This window comes from Ovis canadensis, chromosome 3, assembly GCF_042477335.2.
Source record: "Ovis canadensis isolate MfBH-ARS-UI-01 breed Bighorn chromosome 3, ARS-UI_OviCan_v2, whole genome shotgun sequence".
In the NCBI taxonomy this organism is placed as follows: domain Eukaryota; kingdom Metazoa; phylum Chordata; class Mammalia; order Artiodactyla; family Bovidae; genus Ovis; species Ovis canadensis.
Window position 1 is genome coordinate 148,451,652 of NC_091247.1, and position 26,503 is coordinate 148,478,154.

Genomic DNA, 26,503 nt, shown 5'->3' on the forward strand with positions numbered 1-26,503 from the left:
CAGAAAGCAAAGAAGAGTTAAAGAGCCTCTTGATGAAAGTAAAAGAGGAGAGTGAAGAAGTTGGCTTAAAACTCAACATTCAGAAAACTAAGATCATGGCATCTGGTCCCATCACTTCATGGCAAACAGATGGGAAAACAGTGAAAACAGTGGCAGACTTTATTTTGGGGGGCTCCAAAATCACTGCAGATGGTGACTGCAGCCATAAAACTAAAACATGCCTGCTCCTTGGAAGAAAAGTTATGACCAACTTAGACAGCATATTAAAAAGCAGCCATTACTTTGCCAACAAAGGTCCGTCTAGTTAAGGCTATGGTTTTTCCAGTTGTCATGTATGGATGTGAGAGTTGGACTATAAAGAAAGCTGAGCAACAAAGAATTGATGCTTCTGAACTGTGGTGTTGGAGAACACTCTTGAGAGACTGTTGGACTTCAAGGAGATCAAACCAGTCCATCCTGAAGAAAATCATTCCTGAATATTCATTGGAAGGACTGATTTTGAAGCTGAAACTCCAATACTTTGGCCACCTGATGCAAAGAACTGACTCATTTGAAAGACACTGATTCTGGGAAAGATTGAAGGCGGGAGAAGGGGACAACAGAGGATGAGACGGTTGGATGGCATCACTGACTCAGTGGACATGAGTTTGAGTGGACTCCGGGAGTTGGTGATGGACAGGGAGGCTGGCGTGCTGCAGTCCATGGGATTGCAAAGAGTCAGACACAACTGAGCAACTGAACTGAAGAACTAGGTCACAAGATCAAGATGAGTTACAAGATAGACAAGCAGTAGTTCAAAGCGGGACATTCATGAGACAGCAACAAATTCCTCTGCTATTAAGTATTTGAGGGCAAATATGAATGGCATTTTTATTTTTTGGGTTACCATAAATTTTCATGACTTCTCTAACCTTCCTGGGCCTTAGACTGAGAGTCTATTGTTATTATAGGATGAGAAATGAGAGATATTGGTCAAAGGATACAAAATTTCAGTTATGCATGATGAATAAGGTCTAGAGATCTAAAGGTTAGGAAGATAAATTTATTATGTATTATGCACTAAATTCATTATTCATTAGCATGACATAATATTAACAGACATATCAATATTACGATAAAAATCTCAAAAGAGACACACAAATCTTCAACAAATATGTATTTTTGAACATTCAACATCACTAATCATCAGGGAAGTGCAAATCAAAATCACAATGAGACATCACTTCACACCTCTTAGAATGGGTGTCCTTGAGGATATGGAAGAAAAGGAGCCCTCCTAAACTGTTGTTAGGAATGTAAATTGTAGCCATTGCAGAAAACAGTACGGAGGTTCCTCAAAAAATTAAAAATAGAACTACCATTAATGATTCATGACTGACTGAGTATGTACCTAAAGGAAAGAAAATCATTATCTTAAAGAAATACCCATGCTCATTTCAGTGTTATTCACAGTAACCAAGATACGGAAGCAACCAAATTGTGTCTGTAGAATGATGAATGAGTGAAGAACATATAAATATGTGTGTGTATATATGTATATACATACATACATATAGTGGAATATTATTCAGCCTTTAAAAAGATAGAAATTCTGTCATATGAAACAATAGGGGTGAACTTTGAGGACAACAGGCTAAGTGAAATAAGCCACTAACAGAAAAACAAGTACTGCATAACCTCACCTGTTGGGTTAGTCGCTTAGTTTTGTCTGACTCTTTGCAACCCCATGGACTGTAGCCCACCAGGCTGCTCTGTCCATGGAATTCTCCAGACAAGAATACTGGAGTGGGTTGTCATTCCCTTCTCCAGGGGACCTTCCTTACCCAGGGATCGAACCCAGATCTCCTGTATTTCAGGCAAATTCTTTACCATCAGAGCCACCAGGGAATCCCAGTCTTACCAATATGTGGATCAAAAAAGTTGAACTCATACAAGCAGAGAGTAGGACGGTGATTACCAGGGGTTTGGAGGCAGGGGGTGGAGGATGTGGAATGGGAGACACTGGTGAAAGAGCACAAAGTTTCAGCTATGCAAGATGAAGAAAGTCTAGAGATCTACTATGTATCATGGTGACTAATGGACTGTAGTCTACAGGGCTCCTCTGTCCGTTGGACTTTCCAGGCAAGGATACTGAAGTGGGTTGCCATTTCCTTCTCCAAAATTAACAAGACTATATAATATACTTGAAATTTGCTAAAAGAGTAGATCTTAAAAGTTCTCACCACAAAAAAAAAAAAGGTAACTGTAAGATGATGGATATGCTAATTGACTTGATTTTAGTAATTACTTCACAGTGTTTATCCCACTCCAGTACTCTTGCCTGGAAAATCCCATGGACGGAGGAGCCTGGCAGGCTGCAGTCCATAGGGTTGCTAAGAGTTGGACACAACTGAGCAACTTCACTTTCACTTTTCACTTTCAGGCATTGGAAAAAGAAATGGCAACCCACTCCAGTGTTCTTGCCTGGAGAATCCCATGGATGGGGGAGCCTGGTGGGCTGCTGTCTATGGGGTCGCACAGAGTCAGACATGACTGAAGTGATTTAGCAGCAGCAGCAGCCACAGTGTTTATATATATCAAATCATCACACTGTACATATTAAATATAATACAACTTCTGTCAGTTATATCTAAATAAAGCTGGGGAGGAAGAATATAAAGATACAAAATTACATAGTTGTTTATTTTATGGTTTTCTAGTAAAAGAAATATCTATTTCTATGTTGTAACAAAGTTGAGGAGGCTGTATTAAATACATGATAACTGGGATAAAAGACAACAAAAATGTTCATCTGGAACAAGATAAGGTAAGACAGAGGGAGAGATAAAAAATGTGCTTATCTTAGTTACTCGATGAAGAAGACAAAGAGAATTATTACCAGAAATTCAGTTCTTTCAAGAAAACAGAAAGAAGCATTCTTCTCCCATCAGGTATCGGTCAGCCTAATGTGTATTTAAGCACTAAGCACTCTTAGAAATAAGTTAAAGAATCAAGAACTCAGAAATACAGTAAGTCCATCACAAAGTTTACTTTTCAAAGAATAATTCCAGCATCATATTCTTTCATTTTAAACAAACAATAATATCAATATTTTCCTATACAATAAAAAGGTTTCTGAATAAAATCAAATTTTAAAATTCTGAAGTTTACTCAAAGTCTTTAATTCTGGGGCTCAACCAGAAATGTTCAATCAAGGCTTCTCTAAGCACTGAGATTAATGACAAAAGATGGTGAAATGCTACAGTTCTGTGTCAGGTGATGTCAGACAGGATGACACAGACAGATCTTTCCAGAGTATAACAAAGGCAGGAAATTCTTCCAGTTGTGGCTTCAACTCAAATGACTGAAGGGTATAGAAAAAGTTACTTTATTCTGTTTATTAAACCCTTATTTCTCTTGGCTGACAACTAGAATGGTTCTGTGGAAAAGACTAGGTCACATAGAATTCTTCTACAATCCATAAGAATTATTGTGTAATTATACCTAAACTGACAAAATTATGCAAAACTATCTTTTTTTGGCTTCACAGGGTGCCTCAGTACTCAAGCAAATATCACTATTTTAAAATAAGAATTCATTAAATTACTGCATATAAAAATGGAACATAATCTTGATTTAGGAATAGCTTAAGAAATTCACCTGCTGTATCCTTTAAATGCTAGGCGTCCAAAGAAGTATCTCAATAAGAATAATGCCATCCCAGAAACTAATCCCAAACCAACGACCCAAGGTTGCCTGAGTAGGCATGAATGAAAAGCTCTGCAGCAGTAAGCATATGGCAGTCCCAAAGTACATGCCATTGCTGGTCTTGTTTCAGAGTTTTACTCTTGATACACTCCAAAGTATCAACTATTTTATAATGTGGAGAAATGATTTCAAAATGCGGTGCTGGAAAAGACTCTTCAGAGTCCCATGGGCTGAAAGGAGATCAAAAGAGTTGATCCCAAAGGAAATAAACCCTGAATATTCACTGGCAGGACTGATGCTGAAGCTGCAGCTCCAATACTTTGGCCACCTGATGCGAAGAGCTGACTTGTTGGAAAAGATTCTAATGCTGGGAAAGATTGAGGGCAAGAGGAGAAGGGAGCAACAGAGGATGAGATGGTTGGATGGCATCATCAACTCAATGGACACAAATCTGAGCAAACCCCAGGGGATAGTGAAGGACAGGGAAGGCTGGTGTGCTTAAGTCTATGGGGTCACACAGAGTCGGACATGACTTAGTGACTAAACAACAACAACAAAACATAGTGAAAAACAACCTGCCAACAACAAAACATCATCATTTAAAGGGCTACCTCACTTTGCACTGGACTTCCTTGGTGGCTCAGATGGTAACACTTTCAAATCCATCATCATCATCTCTTATCCTTCTCAAAACAAGTCTAAAAGGTAAGTCTACAGATATGTACACTGAGGCTTAAAGACTTAGACAACTTGCATAAGCTCTGATAATTAATAAACAGAGCCAAGACTCAAAGCTCCACCATCTTATTGAAAAACTTACATTTGCCCAGTTACAGTCACTTTGTCTCCAAATCCCCTAAACCTGCAACCACTGTCCATTATTCCAGCTCCAAAGTCTTATCTTCTTGGTTCCTCTGTGCACGCTTTCACTTTCTAAAAAGAGCAAGAAATATACGAAGGAAAATGTAACACTTTCCAAACATGTTTATCTATAACAAAAATTATATTTCTCCATGAAGGAAAAAAAACTACAAGAAAGCCCAAGGAAGTGGTCAGAAATCTAGAATCACCAGAGAAAATACACTGGAGCACTACCGGGGTCCAGCCCTGGTGGGATCCAGAGTATCCAAAGCATGGACGGCGAGGCAAGAGAGACATATAGATATAGAGAGAGATGAGGAAAGAATTTGCAGTTAAGAGAACAGAGGAGAGAAAAGAGGCTGATATTCCTTGGTTTACGCAGAAAGCCAATAAAGCCTCAGATAAGAGACTTGCTCTGTTCATGTAGGCCACAGGCGCCCTCTTGAATAGCGGAAGGTGCCCTGCCTTGGGCTCCCTCTCACGTGGATCTTAGAAGCCCAGGCAGGAAAGTGAACTCAGAGGGCTCCTAAGCCCCAGGGAGTCAGCCTGAAAATAAGATAAAGAAAGAAACAAAGAAAGACACAGGGGAGCCAAGCGATGATGAGGCGAGGCCCAAAACTTTGTTTTCCAGGGAAGCTTATATACCTTGAGCTGTACATAGAGAATAATGGAAGATGCAGAGTCATGCAGGGTCAGCAGTCCTGACCCTTATTGAGATCAGGCTTTCTTTCTGCATACCTTTCCATATGCAAAAGTTTTACATGATTTACATCATCTTCTGGCCAGGAGGCCTGCTAACATTTTATGACCCTTCTTTCTGATAAAGGTTAGTTAACCAGAAAACTTATTTTCTCTAAAGGTGGTTCTTCTAAAGTCTAGTTATACAACTCCTCACTGCAGCAGTTTAAAGGAAGGTTTAAACTGAAAGCACTGGATAAAGCTGCATTCCTATAAGGCAAAGGTCCAGTGGGCTATAACAAGGAAGGAATTTATTAACTCAAGGTTTAATGTTGTAAATATAAAGGCTACTTACTTATATTTCTATATATCACTATATTAATTAATGCACTCCCAGGTACACAATGAAAGATATGAAAACTTGGCAGCAAGCATTGGCTCAACAATGAAACCCTTAACCAGTTCTATTCTAATGATTTTTAACCCCTCCAAAGGCTGTACATTCCTACAATGTTTTAAGCTTCCTGTGCCTCTCACAATTGGGAGGCTGTAAACAATCACATGCATAACTGCAGGAGTCTGAACAAACCTGTCAGGCAAGCTAAAAAGTCATCAGAGGGGTTTGGATTGGAACACTCTTATCATGCCCAGGAGACTTAATAACTAGAGTTCTAAGTTTATTTCCTTCAGAGAAAGGTGGTCGGGGACAGCCCCCATTAATATCAGAAGAGTCTGGCAAAAAGCATAAGATAGAAAAATGGACAAATTCTGGTTTGGGGGTAGATGCTCAAGCAGGTCCAGGGGATCCCTCGAGTCCTGATCTGCCTTGCCTGTCAGGTCTCTCTGCATGACCTTGTCATGGGTGGGATCTCCCGTGCTGGCTCCCGGCAGAGCACATGCCTTATTTGTGTTCATGGTGATCAAAATGGCTACAAACAAACCTTCTTTTAAACTTCTGCAGTGAGGTGTACTAACTGTAGTTATACAAGGCTTCAAATTTTTCCCTGCACACATTAATGCATACACCATCCATGATCAAGTAAGCTAAAATCACACAGGAATCAAAATTAAAAATTGGTTTCACATAGCCAAGTTTGCATCTGGCACCTTCAGACAGATATCAGGTATACTGATGTGAAATTTAAAAAAACAATGTTGTAAAAAGAAAAAGTATGCATCCATCACTTAACCTGGAATAAAAACTTCTGGCTGAAAAGCAGCTTCATATTTTCATTCTATCTACAAACTCCCAGTCATGGAGGAAAGTTGACAAAATATGATAAGTGAGTTGAAAAGTTTTGAAAGGTTTACTAAAGCTAAAGAACTAAATAAGTTAAATGCCAGTAGTAAACACAGAAGTTCTGTAGACACATCACTCCTACAAAAATCAAACTCCTACAAAAATCATTCAAAACACATTATTTCATTAACATGATCAGCGTATTACTTTGTGATGGGTAAATTAATGCCACAGTATTATGCCACTGACTTTTCATAAGATTTCCTGTATGCTGGACATTCATTCTTTAGTAGCAATTTAGGCAACTGAGAATTATGTTTTCCATTCACTGTAGTATCATTTAAAATGTCACACTCTGTGCATACTTCAGTCATCTCTGACTCTTTGTTACCCTATGGACTGTAGCCTGCTGGGCTCCTCTGTCCATGGAATTCTCCACGCAAGAATACTGGAGTGTGTTCCTACTGGAGTGGGTTCCATTTCCTACTCCAGGGATCTTCCTGACCCAGGGATTAAATGCATATCTCCTGCAGTGCAGGCTGATTCTTTATCACTGTGCCACCTGGGGAGCTGTCTGTGATTCTGTCACCTTTATAGCCTGTTGAATAATAAATCTTTTAGAAAGAAAATTCAATAATCCATTCAATCAACAAATGCTCACTGAGTACTTATTATGTGCCAGGTAGAAATCTCACTGCTGCTGCTGCTGCTGCTGCTGCTAAGTTGCTTCAGTCATGTCCGACTCTGTGTGACCCTATAGATGGCAGCCCACCAGGCTCCCCCGTCCCTGGGATTCTCCAGGCAAGAACACTGGAGCGGGTTGCCATTTCCGCAAGTTGCTTCAGTCATGTCCGACTCTGTGTGACCCTATAGATGGCAGCCCACCAGGCTCCCCCGTCCCCGGGATTCTCCAGGCAAGAACACTGGAGAGGGCTGCCATTTCCTCCTCCAATGCATGAAAGTGAAGAGACATCTCACTAGGTGCTGTCAATATCACAGCAAAGAAAATAGGCAGAACACTGGCTTTAATGATACATTAGACTGGACTGAATTAATAGGTATATACAGAACATTCCATTCTACAACAACAGATCACACATCCTTTTCAAGTGTACATAGACTATTCCCCATGATAATTAGCATGGTAATCTTTAAAAAAGCCTTGATAAAGTTAAAAAGATTAAAATCTTATCAAGTAGATTTTCTAACCACTATGGTATAAAACTAGAAATCAACTGCATGAAAAAACTAGAAAAAAAAAACTTCAAATACATGTAATTTAAACAACATGCTAATAAACAACCAATGGATCACTTAAGAAATTGAAAGAAAACCAAGAAACAGCTGGAAACAAATGAAAATGAATGCATAACATTCTAAAATCTATGGGACACAGTAAAGGAAGTTCTATGGATGGTTTTAGCATTATAAGCCTACCTCTGAAACAAGAAAAATCTTGAATAAACGAACTAAACTTACATCTAAAGTAACTGGAAAAAGAACAAACAAAACCCAAAGCTAGTAGAAGGAAAGAAATAATAAAGATCAAAGAGGAAATAAAAGAGAGAATTTTTAAAAAGTAGAATATTCAATGAGACTAACAGCTGTGCTCTTTGAAGAGACAAAACTGATAAACCTTTAGCCAAACTTACCAACAGAAAAAGCAAGAGAGAGTCCAAAGAAATAAAATCAGAAATGATATAGGAGATACGAAAACCAACCCCAAAATACAAAGGATCATATGAAATTACTACAAACGGCTATAAATGCCAATAAAATAGACAATCTAGAAAAAATGAGTAGTTTCTATAAATGGACTTCATTCCAAGACTGAATCAGAAAAAAAAACAAAAAACAGAAAATATGAAGAGACCATTTACCAGTAATGAAATTGAATCAGTAATCAAAAAACTTTCAAACAGGTCAGGACTTTTTTTACAGAGAAGAAGTCTACTAAACATTTAAAGAAGAGTTAATATCTTTCCCAAACAATTCAGAAAAATTAAAGATGAAAGAATGCTACTGAAGTCACCTTCAAAGCATCAGCCCAATACTAAAAGAAAACAAAGATACGCACATACACACTCTTACAGGCCAATACCATTCATGAACATATATGCGAAAATCCCCAACAAAATATTAACAAATCTAATCCAACAATACATTAAACGGATCATATACCATAATCAAATTCGACTTTTCCCAGGGATGCAATGATGGTTCAATATCCACAAATCAACCAATTTGATACATCAAATTTACAAATAAAGAATATCATACAATCATCTCAATGGATGTAGAAAAAGAGCTTGTTACAAAATTCAACATCCGTTTATGGTAAAAACACTCAATAAAGTGGATATAGAGGGAACATGATGTAATAAAGGCTATCTATGAAAAAGCAATCTAGAAGCATGTACTCTAACATCAGTAACAGGACAAAGGTGCCCACTCTTGCCACTTTTATGCAACACAGTATAGAAAGTCCTAGCCACAACAATCAGACAAGAAAAAGAAATAAAAGAAATCCAAATTGAAAAGGAAGAAGTAAAATTGTCACTGTTCGTAGATGACATGATACTATACATAGAAAATCCTAAAGACATCACCAAAAAACTATTAGAACATATCAATTAATTCACTAAATTTGCAGAATGCAAAATATATACAAAAATAAGTTGCATTCCTATACACTAATAACAAACTATCAGAAAGAGAAAAATAAGAAAAGAAACCCATTTACAACTGTATCAAAAAGGAAAATACCTAGGAACAACTATAACAAAAAGTAGGTTAAAGACCTGTACTCTGAAAATTATGACACTGATGAAAAAAATTGAACACAATACATACAAATGATAAGATATACTGTACCCATGGATTGGAAGAATTAATATTGATAAAATGATAATACTACCCAAGGCAAGTTACAGATTCAGTGCAATCACTATCAAAATACCAGAGGCATTTTTCACAGAACTAGAACAAAGTATTCTAAAATTTGTATGGAAATAGAGCCACAAAAGACCTTGAATTGCCAAAGCAAACTAAAGAAAGAAAAATCAGAGGTACCATGCTCCCTGATATCACCTGTACTCTCTGGTACTGGTACAAAAAGATCAATAGGACAGAATAGAGAGCCCAGAAATAAAGCAAAACTATACAGTCAATTAATTTACAACAAAGGAGACAAGAATGTACAATGGGAAACAGATAGCCTCTTAAATATACATGCTGGTAAAAGTGAATAGCTTTGTGCAAAAAAATCAAACCAGGCTACTTTCTCATACCATATACAAAAATAAACACAAAATAGATTAAACACTTTAATGTAAGACTGCAAACCATAAAACTCCCAGAAAAAAAGCTAGGCAGTAAACTCTTGACATCAGTCTTAGTAATATTTTTGGTGATCCATCTCCTCAGGCAAGGGAAGCAGAAGCAAAAATAAACAAATGGGATTACATTGAACTAAAAATCTTTTGCACAGTGAGGGAAACTATCAGCAAGACCAAAAGACAATGTACTGAATGGGAGATGGTATTTCCAAATGATATGGTCAATAAGGAATTAAGTCCAAAACACTCAAAGAATTCATACAACTCAATATTAAAAAAAAAAAAAAAAAAAACCTGATTAAAAATTGGGCATAGGACCTGAATACACTTTTTTCCCAAAGAAGACAAACAGATGGCCAATAGTCACATGAAAAGATGCTCACTTAGTAATCAGCAATCATGTGGGAAATTCAAATCAAAATCATAATGAGATACCACCTCACATCTGTCAGAATGGCTATTACCCAAAAGGTAACAAATAACAAGTCTTGGTGAAAATATAGAGGAAAAACTACCCCCTGTTGGTGGGAATGTAAATTACAGCTGCTATGGAAAACAGTATGCAGGTTTCTCAAAAATTGAAAAATAGAACTTCCATATGATCCAGCAATTTCACTTCTGGGACGCAACCTAAATGTTCATAAATAAAAGAATAAAGAAGATGTGATATCTATATATACAATGAAACCATATTCACCCATAAAAAGATAAAACATTTCCATTTGTCATAGCATGAATGGATCTAGAGGGTACCATGGTAAGTGAAGAAAGTTAAACAAAGAAAGACAAATGTCATATGACCTTACTTACATGCGGAATCTAAAAACTAAACCAGACAAACAAAAAATTAAAACAGAATCAAACAGTTCGCTCCCAGAGAAGGGGGGATGCAAATAGGTATAGGGGATTAAGAGGTACCAATACCTGGTTATAAAATTTTAAAAGTCATAAGGATGCAATGTATAGCATAAGCAATATGATCAATAATACTGTAAAAACATTGTATGGGGACAGATGATTACTAGACTTATCATGATGATCATTTCACAATGTATACAAATGTCAATAAAGTGCATTTTCACCTAAAAAAAAATTTTTTTTAAAAACTACCACCCTCATAAAACTCATAATTTGATGAGAAATATATATAAGTAAAAAGGCAATTAAAACACAGTGTGGTAAATATGTTATGATGTGGCTGATGCGCAGAGTTATGCAAATATAAAGAAGTAACATTTTACCTGACCTTTAAGTGTTAGGACCATTTTCTAAGAGGAAGTGATGTTTAAGCAGAGACCTGAATATATAGAGTCAGCCAGAGGTGAGAAAGATATTGTTCTATTTATAGAACTGAAAGTTCACTTTGAATAGAACTTAGTCTTTGGGCAAAAGTAACAAAAGAGCATAATAACAAGGTAAGCTGGGGCCATATTATTTTGAGCCTTTTAAGCCATGGAAGAAGTTGGACTTTATTATGAAGACAATGAAAATGGAAGAACTGTAAGCAGGGATATCTGCACTTTAAGAGGAATCACCATAGTGTGGAGAATGAATTGGACGGGGTAGCTGTTGCAGAATCCAAGGAAAAAACCATAGGGGAGTAGCAGTAGGATAGACCTAAGTAGATCCATTTGAGAGGTATTTAGCAGGTATAATCAAAGAACCTTTGTGACATTGCATGTATAAAATAAGCAAAGAAAAGAAAGAATGAATAGTACCTAAGTGTCTGGACTCAGCAACTGGTTAGATACTAGTGCCGTTCACTGTATGGAACAAAGCAGGGCTGCGATGCAGGATTTGAGTTGAGTTCAATTTGGGATTTATCAAGGGTAAATATTGTTGAGATGCTTGAATGGATACTTATGGCAGTTAAAATAATATGCACCCCAGAAGAAAAATTAGCAATAAATATTTTAGAACTACTGATGTAAGAACTGTCAATCAAGCCAAGAGGATGGGTCTCATACAAGAAGGCTGATGAGAGCTGAAGGAAAACTAAAAAGCAATACTTGAGAGGAGAGAATAAAAAGAAGAGGGGAGTATATGGACATATAAACTAAGAATATACAGCATCTCAAAAAAGCAGAAATGATCCTAAGTGCCAAGCGCTGGAGGGAGAGGTCAAATAAAGACTAAAAAGTGACCATTAGATGTTTTGACAGGAGGTGATAGGTGACAGTGCGGATTTTAGACACACCCGGAACAATGGCAAGATTTACAACAGAGAGCAAGCCAATGAGATGGGTGCTAAAGCCTTTTACATGGATAAGAGAGAATAATCAGCAAGTTGCTAGATGACAGGTTGGAAGAATTACAAAGTGAGTGCCAGAAGCCTTGTGGGGGTTTTATATGAGGGCAGGGTATAACTTTAATTTTTAAAGGCATGATAATAAATTGCAGCCCACTAACAGACATCTATCACAAAGAGTATCTGCTCCCATCTTTACCTGAAACCATTACGTGAATTTTCTGCTTCATTCTGCAAAGTAAAAGGGTATTCCCATGTCTCTGTTGTGCTTTCTCTGGTTAGGGATGCTATGACATTACTAGCTGAAAGCATTTTATCATATCTTTTTATATTTCTGCTTATAATATAATTCTTACTTCCTGAAGTAAAATTCAAACTCATTTCCTGCTAAAAGGATATACATATATATCAATGTGTCACACAAAGCTCACGAGGAAGTGTTAGGTGATTTTAGCTAAGAATTATTTGAGCAAGTGCAGGCTGCAGTAAAAACTGCCAAGTCTGGAAACAGTTTTAAATACAGGTACTTTCTCATGCCTAACTTAAAGAGCATTACACAATTACTCCTAAATTAAAGTGGTATATGGCACCTGTAATCTGATGACTCAAAGAATTTGCACTGCTCTAAAGAAAGAAATAGAAAAGACCTGCAGAGTTTTAACTACCCCTATAGTCAGAACAGGAGGAGAAGTTGCCTTGAATTAACCTTCCTTCAGCAGGTTTTCAAGCCAAATATACACCTTTTTAGTAAGAAACACTTAAAAAAGTAGGTTGTCTAACAACAAATCATGGAATTACATAACTGGAAAACTTGAAGATATTACCTGACAATTGTTTTTTCCTTGATCACAAGTAGAACTTTATATCTAAAAGAAACCATCCATCTGCAAAAAAAAATTGGCAAAAACTTTTGCCATGATACTTGATATTGTTGTAAAAGCCTAATAGGTAATACGCTCTCCTTAGAAACTAATGACTTCCACTTGGGTGCCACACCTACAATGAGGTTAGTCCTTAAGACTGGAAATAAAGACCATACTGAGACACCAGGAAAGAATCAGCTCACTAAAATTCATTATTCTAGTTACTGTAAGAAAATTACTAAGAAGGTCACTGAGGGTCTTCTTTATGACAATTCATAGAAAAATTATCTCTGACTTCCATAAGAAGATGAATGGTGCCTCTAAAATCCACTGTATGATACACTATACAGTCTCTGTGCCTGATCAGTTCAGTTCAGTGTCTGGCTCTTTGCAACCCCATGGACTGCTACATGCTAAGCTTCCCTGCCCATCACCAACTCCCGGAGCTTACTCAAATTTATCTCCATCAAGTCAGTGATGCCATCCAACCATCTTACCCTCTGTCGTCCCCTTCTCCTCCTGCCTTCGAACTTTGCCAGCATCAGGGTCTTTTCCAATGAGTCAGTTCTTCGCATCAGGTGGCCAAAGTATTGGAGGTGAAGCTTCAGCATCAGTCCTTCCAATGAATATTCAGAACTGACTTCCTTTAGGATGGACTGGTTGGATCTCCTTGCAGTCTAAGGGACTATCAAAGTCTTCTCCATCACCTCAGTTCAAAAGCATCAATTCTTCAGTGCTCAGCTTCTTTTCTGGTCCAGATCTCATGTCCAAACATGACTACTGGAAAAACCATAGCTTTGACTAGACAAACATTTGTTAGCAAGGTAATGTCTCTGCTTTTTAATATGCTTTCTAGGTTGGTCATAGGTTTTCTTCCAAGGAGCAAGCATCTTTTAATCTCATGGCTGCAGTCACCATCTGCAGTGATTTTGGAGCCCCCCAAAATAAAGTCTCTCACTGTTTCAATGTTTCCCCATCTATTTGCCATGAAGTAATGGGACCAGATGTCATGATCTTAGTTTTCTGAATGTTGAGTTTTAAGCCAACTTCTGCACTCATTCACTTTCCTCAAGAGGCTTTTTAGTTCTTCTTCGCTTTCTTCCATAAGGATGGTGTCATCTGCATATCTGAGGTTATTGGTATTTCTCCCAGCAATCTTGATTCCAGCTTGTGCTTCATCCAGCCTGGCATTTTGCCTGATGTACTCTGCATATAAATTTAAAAAGCAGGGTGACAATATACAGCCTTGACAGACTCCTTTCCCAATATGGAACCAGTCTGTTGTTCCATGTCCAGTTCTAACTGTTGCTTCTTGACCTGCATACAGATTTCTCAGGAGGCAGGTCAGGTAGTCTGGTATTCCCATCTCTTGAAGAATTTTCCACAGTTTGTTGTGATCCACAGAGTCACAGGCTTTGGCGCAGTCAATAAAGCAGAAATAGATGTCTTTCTGGAACACTCTCACTTTTTTGATATCTAACAGATGTTGGCAATTTGATCTCTTGTTCCCCTACCTTTTCTAAAACCAGCTTGAACATCTGGAAGTTCACAATTCACGTAATGCTGAAGTCTGGCTTGGAGAATTTTGATCATTACTTTGCTAGCGTGTGAGATGAGTGCAATTGTGCAGTAGTTTGAGCATCCTTTGGCACTACCTTTCTTTGGGATTGGAATGAAAACTGACCTTTTCCAGTCCTGTGGCCACTGCTGAATTTTCCAGATTTTCTGGCATATTGAGTGCAGTACTTTTACAGCATCATCTTTTAGGATAGCTAACCTGAAATTCCATCACCTCCACTAGCTTTGTTCGCATTAGGATGTCTGGCTCTGGGTGAGTGACCACACTATTGTGGTTATCTGGGTCATAAAGATCTTTTTTTGTATAGTTCTCTGTATTCTTGCCACCTCTTCTTAATATCTTCTGCTTCTGTTAGGTCCATACCATTCCTGTCCTTAATTGTGCCCATTTTTGCATGAAATGTTCCCTTGCTATCTCTAATTTTCTTGAAGAAATCTCTAGTCTTTCCCATTTTATTTTTTCCCTCTATTTCTTTGCTTTGATCACTGAGGAAAGCTTTCTTATCCCCCCTGCTATTCTTTAGAACTCTGCATTCAAATGGATATATCTTTCCTTTTCTCCTTTGCCTTTAGCTTCTCTTCTTTTCTCGGCTATTTGTGAGGCCTCCTCAGACAACCATGTTGCGTTTTTGCATTTCTTTTTCTTGGGGATGGTCTTGATCACTGCCTGCTGTACATTGTCACAAACCTCCGTCCATAGTTCTTTAGGCATACTGTCTATCAGAACTAATCCCTTAAATCTATTTTTTACTTCGACTGTATATTTGATTTACATCATACCTGAATGGTCTAGTGGTTTTCCCTACTTTCTTCAATTTAAGTCTGAATTTGGCAATAAGGAGTTCATGATCGGAGCCATAATCAGCTCCTGGTCTTATTTTTGCTGACTGTATAGAGCTTCTCCATCTTTGGCCTCAAAGAATATAATTAATCTGATTTCAGTACTGACCATCTGGTGATGTCCATGTGTAGTCTTCCCTTGTGTTTTTGGAAGAGGGTGTTTGCTATGACCAGTGCATTCTCTTGGCAAAACTCTGTTAGCCTTTGACCTGTTTTGTTTTGTACTCCAAGGCCAAACTTGCCTGTTACTCCAGGTATCTCTTGCCTTCCTACTTTTGCATTCCAGTCCCCTATAATGAAAAGGACATCTTTTTTGGGTGTTGGTTTTAGAAGGTCTTATAGGTCTTCATAGAACTGTTCAACTTCAGCTTCTTCAGCATTACTGGTTGGGGCATAGGCTTGGATTACCGTAATATTGAATGACTGGCCTTGGAAATGAACAGAGATCATTCTGTCATTTTTGATATTGCATCCAAGTACGGCATTTCAGACTCTTTTGTTAACTATGACAGCTATTCCATTTCTTCTAAGGGATTCTTGCCCACAGTAGTAGATATAATGGTCATCTGAGTTAAATTCACCCATTTCAGTCGATTTTAGTTCACTGATTCCTAAAATGTTGATGTTCACTCTTGCCATCTCCTGCTTGACCACTTCCAATTTGCCTTGATTCATGGAACTACCATTCCAGGTTCCTATGCAATATTGCTTTTTACAGTATCAGACTTTACTTCCATCACCAGTCACATCCACAACTGGGTGTTGTTTTTGTTTGGTTCTATCTCTTCATTCTTTCTAGAGTTATTTCCCCACTGATCTCCAGTAGCATATTGGGCACCTACCAACCTGGGGAGTTCATCTTTCAGTGTCCTATCTTTTAGCCTTTCCATACTGTTCATACTATGCCTGATATTATCCATTAATTATTTGCTAATCTCTTTGGGACTGCTCTAAAGTCTTCCTACCATCAACATGGAAGAAGACAGTCAGAAAAACATAGCTGAAAATAAAATTAGTGCAGAGAAAGGTAAAATGGAGGAAAGCAAAGGAAAAAACTCATACCTACCATACATTCACAGGGATTTTGTGGCCCTTCTGGATGTGTGTGTGGTAAAAACTCCACCTGCCAATACAGGAGGTATAAGAGATGTGGGTTTGATTCCTGGGCTGAGAAGATCCCCTGGAGAAGGAAACAGCAACCCACTCCAGTACTCTTGACTGGTAAATTCCACGGACAGAGGAACCTGGTGGGCTATACTCCATGGGATCGCAAAGAGTTAGACAAGACTGAACAACTGAGCACGCATTTGTGGGTGTATATAGCGTTATTATTGAATGTTTTCATCACATATAACCCTCTGTTTTAAACAGTACATTATCTACTGAGGAAAGCAAGTTATTCCAAAATGTGGCAATTTAAAAATAGCAAATATTTATTATCTCACAATTTCTGGGGATCAGGGATCTGAGCACAGTTTACCTGGGTCTTCTTGCTGAGGGTCTCTCATGGGCTAGAATGACCACATTGGCTAAGCCTATAATCTTCTCCAGGCTTGATATGGGGAGGATCTGTTTGCAAGCTCACTCAGGTAGTTATGGGCAGGCCTCAGGTCCTTGCTGCCTGCTGTTGGCAGAGCTCCTTGCCAGAGGGCTTTTCCATAAGACAACTCTCAATGGGGCAGTTTGTTCCCCAGAGTAAGGACTAGATGGAAAAGAGGAGATGGGGAGGGGCAGGAAGGAGAAGGGAGGGAAGACCGAAGTCTAATCTTGGAATTAACAACCCATCATTTTTACATCCTCAATTCATTAGAAGTGAGCCACTAGATTCAACCTACACTTAAGGAGAGAAGAACACAAGGCCTTGAATACAAGGAGTAGGGTCACTGGGACCATGTCAGACACTGCTGATTGCACACACAGTTACAATCATATTCTTATATAACATGGACACTTATTTACTATTATTGGGATCTGAGAGGAGAAAATGGGGCTTTGGGAGTTCCCTGGCAGGCCACTGAATAGTTAAAACTTCGCCTTCCAATGCAGGGGGTGCAGGTTCAATAACTGACTGGGGAGCTAAGATCCCACATGCCTTGTGGCCAAAAAAACTAGACATAAAACAGAAGCAATATTGTAACAAATTTAATAAAAACTTTAAAAATGGTCCACATCAAAAAATCTTTAAAACAAAAAAGAAAAAAAAATAGGGCTTCATAATACTGCCTGAAGCAAAATGGAACTGATTTTAACTTCCTTAAACTACAGCCATGGGTGCAGAAAATGGAATCAAATTTGTCTGTCAACCCTTAACCTTGGCCTTTTTTTGGCCAATCACTAAGGCCCTTTCTGAGGCTTCACTGTGAATATGGATCCCTATCATTTCATTTTTTGCCTATGAACTCATTCTTACTATATTTTAACCTGATATCCACTTATTCCTGAAAAAGAGCAATGAGATCTTTAATCTTAAAATAATTTCATGGTCCTTATTATAATAGAGAGTGAAAGTCACTCAGTATTCTCTGACTCTTCGAGACCCCATGGACTATAGAGTCCATGGAATTTTCCAGGCCAGAATGCTGAAGTGGACAGCATTTCCCTTCTCCAGGGGATCTTCCCAACCCAGGGATCAAACCCAGGTCTCCCACATTGCAATGGATTCTTTACCAGTTGAGCCACAAGGGAAGCCTAAGAACTTGACTGAAAATTAGTTCCAACCAGGGATACTCAGTGTACACATCAAGGCTAAGACTTTCCTCTAGAACAGAGAAGGAGAAATAGAATTGAAAGAGTGAGGTTCCCATTGTGGACTCTCCCCAGGCTCTCAGTTCTCCAAGCAGTGCTACACATTCAACCAATACTTAACAAAAGTAGAAAAGGTTCAGACCATTGAGCAGAATTTGAAAAGATACATTTGGCAAGAAAAAATAGCACTTTATGGAAACATTAAAAACAAAGTAAACTAAATTCACAGAAATATATGGGCAAATCTGTTTTGACTGCCTCTTGATCCTTCTGGGCAAATGAGAACTTCCTGGGTAGGTACATATAAAAGTAGGCAGAGAAATCCAGACAGCAGATGGCTCTAATCCAAGCCAATTTACTCAGGTCACCATTTCCCAGCCCAGTACTTTCTCTGGGCTAAGATGGAAGAGATAATATATCACATATGCACCCACGTGATTTACTATCTACCCTGGCTTCACCCAAAGTCAGGGAAGCAGCACTGCTATGCGTGGTGCTAGGCCCAGAAGCTTTGAAGCTCAAGCTTAATTTAACTCTTTTTTTCTTTTTTAATTTAAATTCTTCCGCTCTCATGACCTCATCCTTTGCCTTTAGCAAACTCCTCCCCAAACCTTCCCAGAAGTAGGCATTGACGTGAACACATATTTTTCTACTTCCAGTTATTACTTCACTCACACTAAAATATTACTTGCTTGGGAAGGGGGCCCTGTTGCCAGGGAAACCAGGAGTGCTTAAGTTCAGCCTCAGTTGGCTCCTCTATACTAACTGATCGAATTCCAGCTGTGTTCTTGACTCATCTCAATTTTGTACACCTAGAATGTAAAAAAAATTCCATGATACCTCTGATTCATTATACATTTTATCAATATCTTCCTAAGATCTCACTGACCTGTGTCTCTTCTCCTGAATTTACTAACTTACCTCATTTGTTTCTATTAAGTAGGGATGATATTCAAAGTGTTTAGGACAGACACAGCAAGAGAAGTATCATTCAGAATGGATGTATTCACCAAATTGGTATGTATACTAGCTGTAAAAAGAACTGAACCAGGGCATGCTACCATCAGTCCAACGAACCTTGGTACCATTCCTTCCTGCTATCAAATAGATTTCTCTTCCAATCAATCATTAACTATCTGATTGACCATCTAACATTATCACCATATACAAATGAGTATTAGAGTTTGATGAGAAATTCATCTATGCCTTTTATGTCAAATTACAAGATAATGACTTTTTAATCATTTTATATCTATTCCCTTCACAGGAAGAAAGACACCGTGTTAGAAGGTGGAGAAATCTATTAAAGATACTTTATATAGGAAGGATAAGTATGATATATTTTTACTAAGTAGAATTCATTTGTTACTAATATAGATACTAATCTATCCTGACTGATAAATCTTAGCTTTAAGATCTTTTCCTTGGAGCCTCCTAATTCTGAGACACATACTTCAATGGCTTTCAAAATGAAGTCCATTAACTTCCTCATATTGTACACAAAATTTGAGACTCTGGGGAAGAGGGTCCATAGTGATCATTAGATTCTCCAAAACTCCTGATGTCAGCTCTACCTTGCTGAAGTTTTTTTTTTTTTAATTGTTGCTGATTCTTAAGTAATCTACACATTTAGTCTACAACCATGACAGGTAATCTCTTGTTGTTGACCTTGACTTGGATCTCCTAGTCCAAGATTCTTACCTTATCCTTGTAACCCATCATCACCCATTGTCTGGCCATGATTAAATTTGTATGTAACCTGCTTCCTGAACCAGCTCTAGAAACTTCTTTGACCCCAAGGAGATCAATCTCTACAACTGGTGATTAGTACTCAAAGTGAGTGAGTGAGTGATAGTCGCTTAGTAACGTCCAACTCTTTGTTACCCTATGGAAGTACTCAAAAAGTGTATTTTTAAATCAATGAGGCCAAGTTCAGGAAAATTAACAATGTCAATAGCCTGGTTTTGTCTGAGACCCTGTTCCTAAGAAACATAAAGAGAAATGGCTATTGTGAATTTTAATTAAGAACTGTCCCACACTTGAGGGTCTAAGTAATAAGCAAATTACCTGGAAGCAGTTCAGCAAATGGGTGCACAAATTTAGCTTCTTTACTAGTTTAGGTTACTGAATTTTCATAAATTTACCCTAAACTGACTCACCTATAGATAGTGTAGTGAAATGATAATCAACACCATCTTCTCCAGACACTTAAATTGTTTAAGATGCTGACTTGGCTTTCTCCTTTCTTCTGAACCCACTGTGTGCATTAACTTGACATAATCCCCACATATATATCACATCTGTTGCTCACGTAACACCTACAAAAATCTTAATTATTCCTCAGTTTTATATACATCCACATATTCAATTAAGATGAATTTGTAAGGTTCCTTTTATACATACTGCTGCAATTTCTTCTCCCTGGGTAGTTACTCATAACTTTTTTTTCCCCATTATATATATATATTTTTTTTTTCTTAACTTTACAATATTGTATTGGTTTTGCCATACATCAACATGAATCCACCACAGGTGCACACATGTTCCCAATCCTGAATCCCCCTCCCACCTCCCTCCCCATACCATCACTCTGAGTCATCCCAGTGCACCAGCCCCAAGCATCCTGTGAGTGAGTGAGTGAGTGAAGTCACTCAGTTGTGTCCGACTCTTTGTGATCCCATGGACTGTAGCCCACCAAGCTTCTCCATCCGTGGGATTCTCCAGGCAAGAATACTGGTGTGGGTTGCAATTTCCTTCTCCAGGGGATCTTCCCAACCCAGGGATCGAACCCAGGTCTCCCGTGTTGCAGGCAGAAGCTTTAACTTCTGAGCCACCAGGGAAGCATCCTGTATCCTGCATCAAATCTTGACTGGTGACTCATTCCTTCTATGATATACATATTTCAATGCCATTCTCCCAAATCATCCCACCCTCTCCCTCTCCCACAGAGTCCAAAAGACTGTTCTATACATCTGTGTCTCTTTTGCTGTCTCGCATACAGGGTTATTGTTACCATCTTTCTAAATTCCATATATATGCATTCAGTTCTGTTCAGTTCAGTCACTCAGTCGTGTCCAACTCTTTGCGACCCCATGAATCGCAGCATGCCAGGCCTCCCTGTCCATCACCATCTCCCGGAGTTCACTCGGACTCACGTTCATCAAGTCAGTGATGCCTTCCAGCCATCTCATCCTCGGTCATCCCCTTCTCCTCCTGCCCTCAATCCCTCCCAGCATCAGAGTCTTTTCCAATAAGTATACTGTAATGGTATTTTTCTTTCTGGCTTACTTCACTCTGTATAATAGGCTCCAGTTTCATCCACCTCATTAGAACTGACTCAAATATATTCTTTTTAATGGCTGAGTAATACTCCATTGTGTATATGTACCACGGCTTTCTTATCCATTCATCTGCTGATGGACATCTAGGTTGCTTCCATGTCCTGGCTATTATAAACAGTGCTGTGATGAACACTGGGGTACACGTGTCTCTTTCAATTCTGGTTTCCTCGGTGTGTATGCCCAGAAGTGGGATTGCTGGGTCATAAGGCAGTTCTATTTCCAGTTTTTTAAGGAATCTCCACACTGTTCTCCATAGTGGCTGTACTAGTTTGCATTCCCACCACCAGTGTAAGAGGATTCCCTTTTCTCCACACCCTCTCCAGCATTTATTGCTTGCAGATTTTTGGATCGCAGCCATTCTGACTGGTGTGAAATGGTACCTCATTGTGGTCTTGATTTGCATTTCTCTGATAATGAGTGATGTTGAGCATCTTTTCATGTGTTTGTTAGCCATTTGTATGTCTTCTTTGGAGAAATGTCTATTTAGTTCTTTGGCCCATTTTTTGATTGGGTCATTTATTTTTCTGGGATTGAGCTGCATAAGTTGCTTGTATATTTTTGATATTAGCTGTTAGTCAGTTACTTCATTTGCTATTATTTTTTCCCATTCTGAAGGCTGTCTTTTCACCTTGTTTATAGTATCTTTTGTTGTGCAGAAGCTTTTAATTTTAATTAGATCCCATTTGTTTATTTTTGCTTTTATTTCCAATATTCTGGGAGGTGGGTCATAGAGGATCCTGCTGTGATTTATGTCAGAGAGTGTTTTGCCTATGTTTTCCTCTAAGAGGTTTATAGTTTCTGGTCTTACATTTAGATCTTTAATCCATTTTGAGTTTATTTTTGTGTATGGTGTTAGAAAGTGTTCTAGTTTCATTTCTTTTACAAGTGGTTGACCAGTTTTCCCAGCACCACTTATTAAAGAGATTGTCTTTACTCCATTGTATATTCTTGCCTCCTTTGTCAAAGATAAGGTATCCATAGGTGTGTGGGTTTATCTCTGGGCTTTCTATTTTGTTCCATTGATCTATATTTCTGTCTTTGTGCCAGTACCATACTGTCTTGATGACTGTGGCTTTGTAGTAGAGCCTGAAGTCAGGCAGGTTGATTCCTCCAGTTCCATTCTTCTTTCTCAAGATTGCTTTGGCTATTTGAGGTTTTTTATATGTCCATACAAATTGTGAAATTATTTTTTCTAGCTCTGTGAAAAATACTGTTGGTAGCTTGATAGGGATTGCATTGAATCTGTAGATTGCTTTGGGTAGTATACTCATTTTCACTATATTGACTTTTCCAATCCATGAACATGGTATATTTCTCCATCTATTAGTGTCCTCTGATTTCTTTCACCAGTGTTTTATAGTTTTCTGTATATAGGTCTTTAGTTTCTTTAGGTAGATATATTCCCAAGTATTTTATTCTTTTCGTTGCAATGGTGAATGGAATTATTTCCTTAATTTCTCTTTCTATTTTCTCATTATTAGTGTATAGGATTGCAAGGGATTTCTGTGTGTTGATTTTATATCCTGCAACTTTACTATATTCACTGATTAGCTCTAGTAATTTTCTGGTGGAGTCTTTAAGGTTTTCTGTGTAGAGGATCATGTCATCTGCAAACAGTGGGCATTTTACTTCTTCTTTTCCAATTTGGATTCCTTTTACAAATTACATTATATACATACTGCTACAATTTCTCTTCCCTGGGTAGTTACTCATAACTTTATCTTCACTGAATTATTTTAGGTGCTTAACTTTAAAAGTTTGTACATCAAATTCTCTAATAAAAGTAAATGACTTAACTAATAAATTGATTTGATTATCTAATAGTTAACATTTATATATACACATATATGTATGTAAGTATATTGAATAATATCTATTATATATAATGTATGTTTTCAAATATATTACAATAACATATTACACATTAAAAATAGTATATGAAGAAATGAAGCAAACAAACCTATTAATTTTTATATGTGATATATATTTTATATTTTATATATATATCACACATTTTATATGTGATATATATTTTTTACTATTAACTGCACATGATGTTGAATATTTTACACTTCTCAACATACCTGGGAACTATCCTCCTAATCTTTTAAAATATGTATTTTTAAGGAGAGATAATTAAAATATTAGTATTAAGCTATAAAATATTAAAATCTAATACCCGTTTAATTTCTTCAAATTTCTTTACCTTATTGATCTTTTATTATAAATGATGCAATACAGTATTTTTTTAATTAGGTAACAATATTCATTTAATATGCTGCTTAAATCAGGAAAGGTCTTTGAGCATCACTGATGAAAAACAAAGAAAAGAATAGCTTATCGCATTTATAAAGATGTGTTCCAGTAGCATTTGAGCCGGGTGCTATGTATTACATGCATTGATTTCACTTCTAAATCAAGTAAGTTTATGGTTATGCATGATGTTTTATGACATAGAAAATTAATATTTATTGAAAACCTATAGGTGACAAGCATTGATTTAGGTATTTTTTTATGAAATTGATAGTAATTATTATAATTGATGATAATATAATAAGATCATTGTCATAAAGTATATCACTTCATTATATTAACCAAAGTACTTGCCGTTATTATAACAACTGATATTTAATGAGAGCTAAAGATTTTATAAAGTATTATGTTTTCAATTATTATAACAGCAACTTGCATTTATCAGGAGCTCATTATATAGCAGGAATTACATCAATTGTTTTGTTATCTCTGATTGTCACAGCAACACAAAGGTAGGTACACATATCCCCATTTTATGTTGGAGGAACTCAGGCTCAGGAAGTAAAGTTTACCTAAGGTGACACAGTTAAAGGGTGTCAGGACAAAAGTCCATACTCTTTCTACTATACCGCATTGCTTTCTATACCAAACAAAACTAAAGGCAACCAAGATTTTGGGCAATGTTACGTTTAATTTAGCTTGTTACTCCAATATAGAAGCATGCATTTCCCCCAGATTAATAATAATAATGAGGAAGGTGATAACAGTAATATAATAAGAATCCTCTCACAACAACCTATTTCTAAAAAGAAAAAAAGGAAACTAACTTTTTTGAGTTATTTTTGCCAGTAAGTAGCTAAGTTGGGGTACAATCCAGATATCTGATTCCTGGGTCAGAATTCTTCCCCAGTAACAAGCTGAGGATGAGATGGCTGAATGGCATTACTGATGCAATGGACATGAACTGGGGCAAAATCCAGGAGATGGTGAGGGACAAGGAGGCCTGGCATGCTGCAGTCCATGGGGTCATGAAGAGTCAGACATGACTGAATGAAAACCAACAAGAATAACAAGCTGATAAACTAACAAGAGAGTTGAAATAAGCAGCTATGAACAATGATCACAGAACACCTGGCAAGTGTGTCAAATCAATGTCAATTCTAGACAGATGATAATGATTCCCATAGAGTAATAAGGATCCTACAGAATAATAAGGAGATCAAACCAGTCAATCCTAAAGGAAATGAGTCCTGAATATTCACTGGAAGGACTGATGCTGAAGCTTCACCTCCAATACTTTAGCCACCTGATGCGAAGAAATGACTCGTTGGAAAAGTCCCTGATGCTGGGAAAGATTGATAGTGACAGGAGAATGGGATGACAGAGGATGAGACGGCTAGATGGCATCACCAACCCGATGGACATGAATCTGAATAAGCTCCAGGAGTTGGTGATGGACAGGGAAGCCTGGCATGCTGCAGTCCATGGGGTCTCAAAGTGTCAGACACAACTGAGTGACTGAACTAAACTGAAAAAGGATGCAAAATTGAGTATGGTTTTCATTGATGTTTTAAAATTTTATCAATTTAACCAACACTAGAAATAAACCTGTGACAACTGAGACACACTGCACTATTTTACCTTTATATTAATACTATCAAAACTAAGTAATGTGCAACCAATAGCATTAAAAGCAGCCACTTGAGTCTTGTTGCTATACTGCCTCTGGCTAAATAAGTCTATCTGTCTCTCTCTCTCTCTCAATCTCCCTCCCTTTCTCCCTTTCTGTCTCTCTCACCAGCCTCCCTCCCTGGGTCAGCCCTCTTGACCAGACTCAGTCTTCATTTGCAGCTTTTCTTCTCACCAGTCCATTCCAGGCAACCAGCTCTGCACCTCCCTCCCAGCCTTAGTAATTAATTGTGCTATTATTGTGAATTAAATGTACAAGCAAGTCAATGTTTAGCCTAATTAAGAATGAAGCCAACAAATTATCTAAAGCACCACTCCAGCAGAATTTGCATTCAGCCTTATATTAGTAGCCAATCAGGCTTTTCAGCTATTGATTCAAGCACTTCCAGGCTTCCTTAAAAGCCTCGTACAACTAGGCTTTCTCCTCACCCCAGCTCCTCAACCTTACACCAGGCCTCCATCCTTTACCCACCCCTAAATTCAGTGTTTTATTACATACCACTGAAAGGAGTCTCAGAGACCTTTTTTCATTTTCTGCAGTTTAAAAGGATAGCTTTGCACTTAATAATTTTGTCAGTTTAGGTTATAGGAAAACTGCATTGTTTAACATTATTAAAGACTATTTAAATTTTTTCTTGTAATTTTATCAAAATAAATTAATCACCTTTCAAAGCAGATAAACAAACTCACAAAAATACTCCTTCCATAGCATGCAGCTACCAGTAGGTCCTGCAACTTTGTATTTGAAGAGCAAATGAAAACCACAGTTCTTAACAATAAAAACATGTAGCAGGGCTCCTACTTCTAGACTACTGGTGACTAGAAAAGAAGTCTGATTAAGGAAACTAAGAGCTTTAGTGAAGGTTTTAAAAACAGTGAATTTAGGAAAGAAAAAAGTACTGCCTGGAGTAAAAAATTTCACCCTGATTTTTCATATTGGGCTGTAACCTACATCCCTGGCAACAGAAGCTGAGTCTTTTCTGATGCAATGTATGCACACCCTGATGGACCAGAGTATGATCATTCTTAAAAAAAAAAAAAAAAAAAAGGATAAGAGAGTAACAGGCAAAAGTCTCGGGCAGCTGCACACGTGTACTATACAAAGCATTATTAGACCTTAAATGATTTCATGCAACCTACAG

The 26,503-nt window shown here is 37.7% G+C and overlaps 1 protein-coding gene across 9 annotated transcripts in view; it reads right to left on the reverse strand.

Moving 5' to 3' along the window:
• The window catches only part of TMEM117 (transmembrane protein 117), a 647,436-nt gene that overhangs the window by 464,757 nt on the left and 156,176 nt on the right, over positions 1-26,503 (reverse strand). For 3 of the 9 annotated variants that reach the window (XM_069584534.1, XM_069584535.1, XM_069584533.1), the window contains one exon: positions 4,508-4,620. The exons of the other annotated variants lie outside the window; for them this stretch is intronic. In XM_069584534.1, coding sequence (XP_069440635.1) covers positions 4,508-4,566 — 59 coding nt within the window. In that variant the 5' untranslated portion in view covers positions 4,567-4,620. The remainder of the gene's footprint in view (positions 1-4,507; positions 4,621-26,503) is intronic. 9 annotated transcript variants of the gene reach the window in all.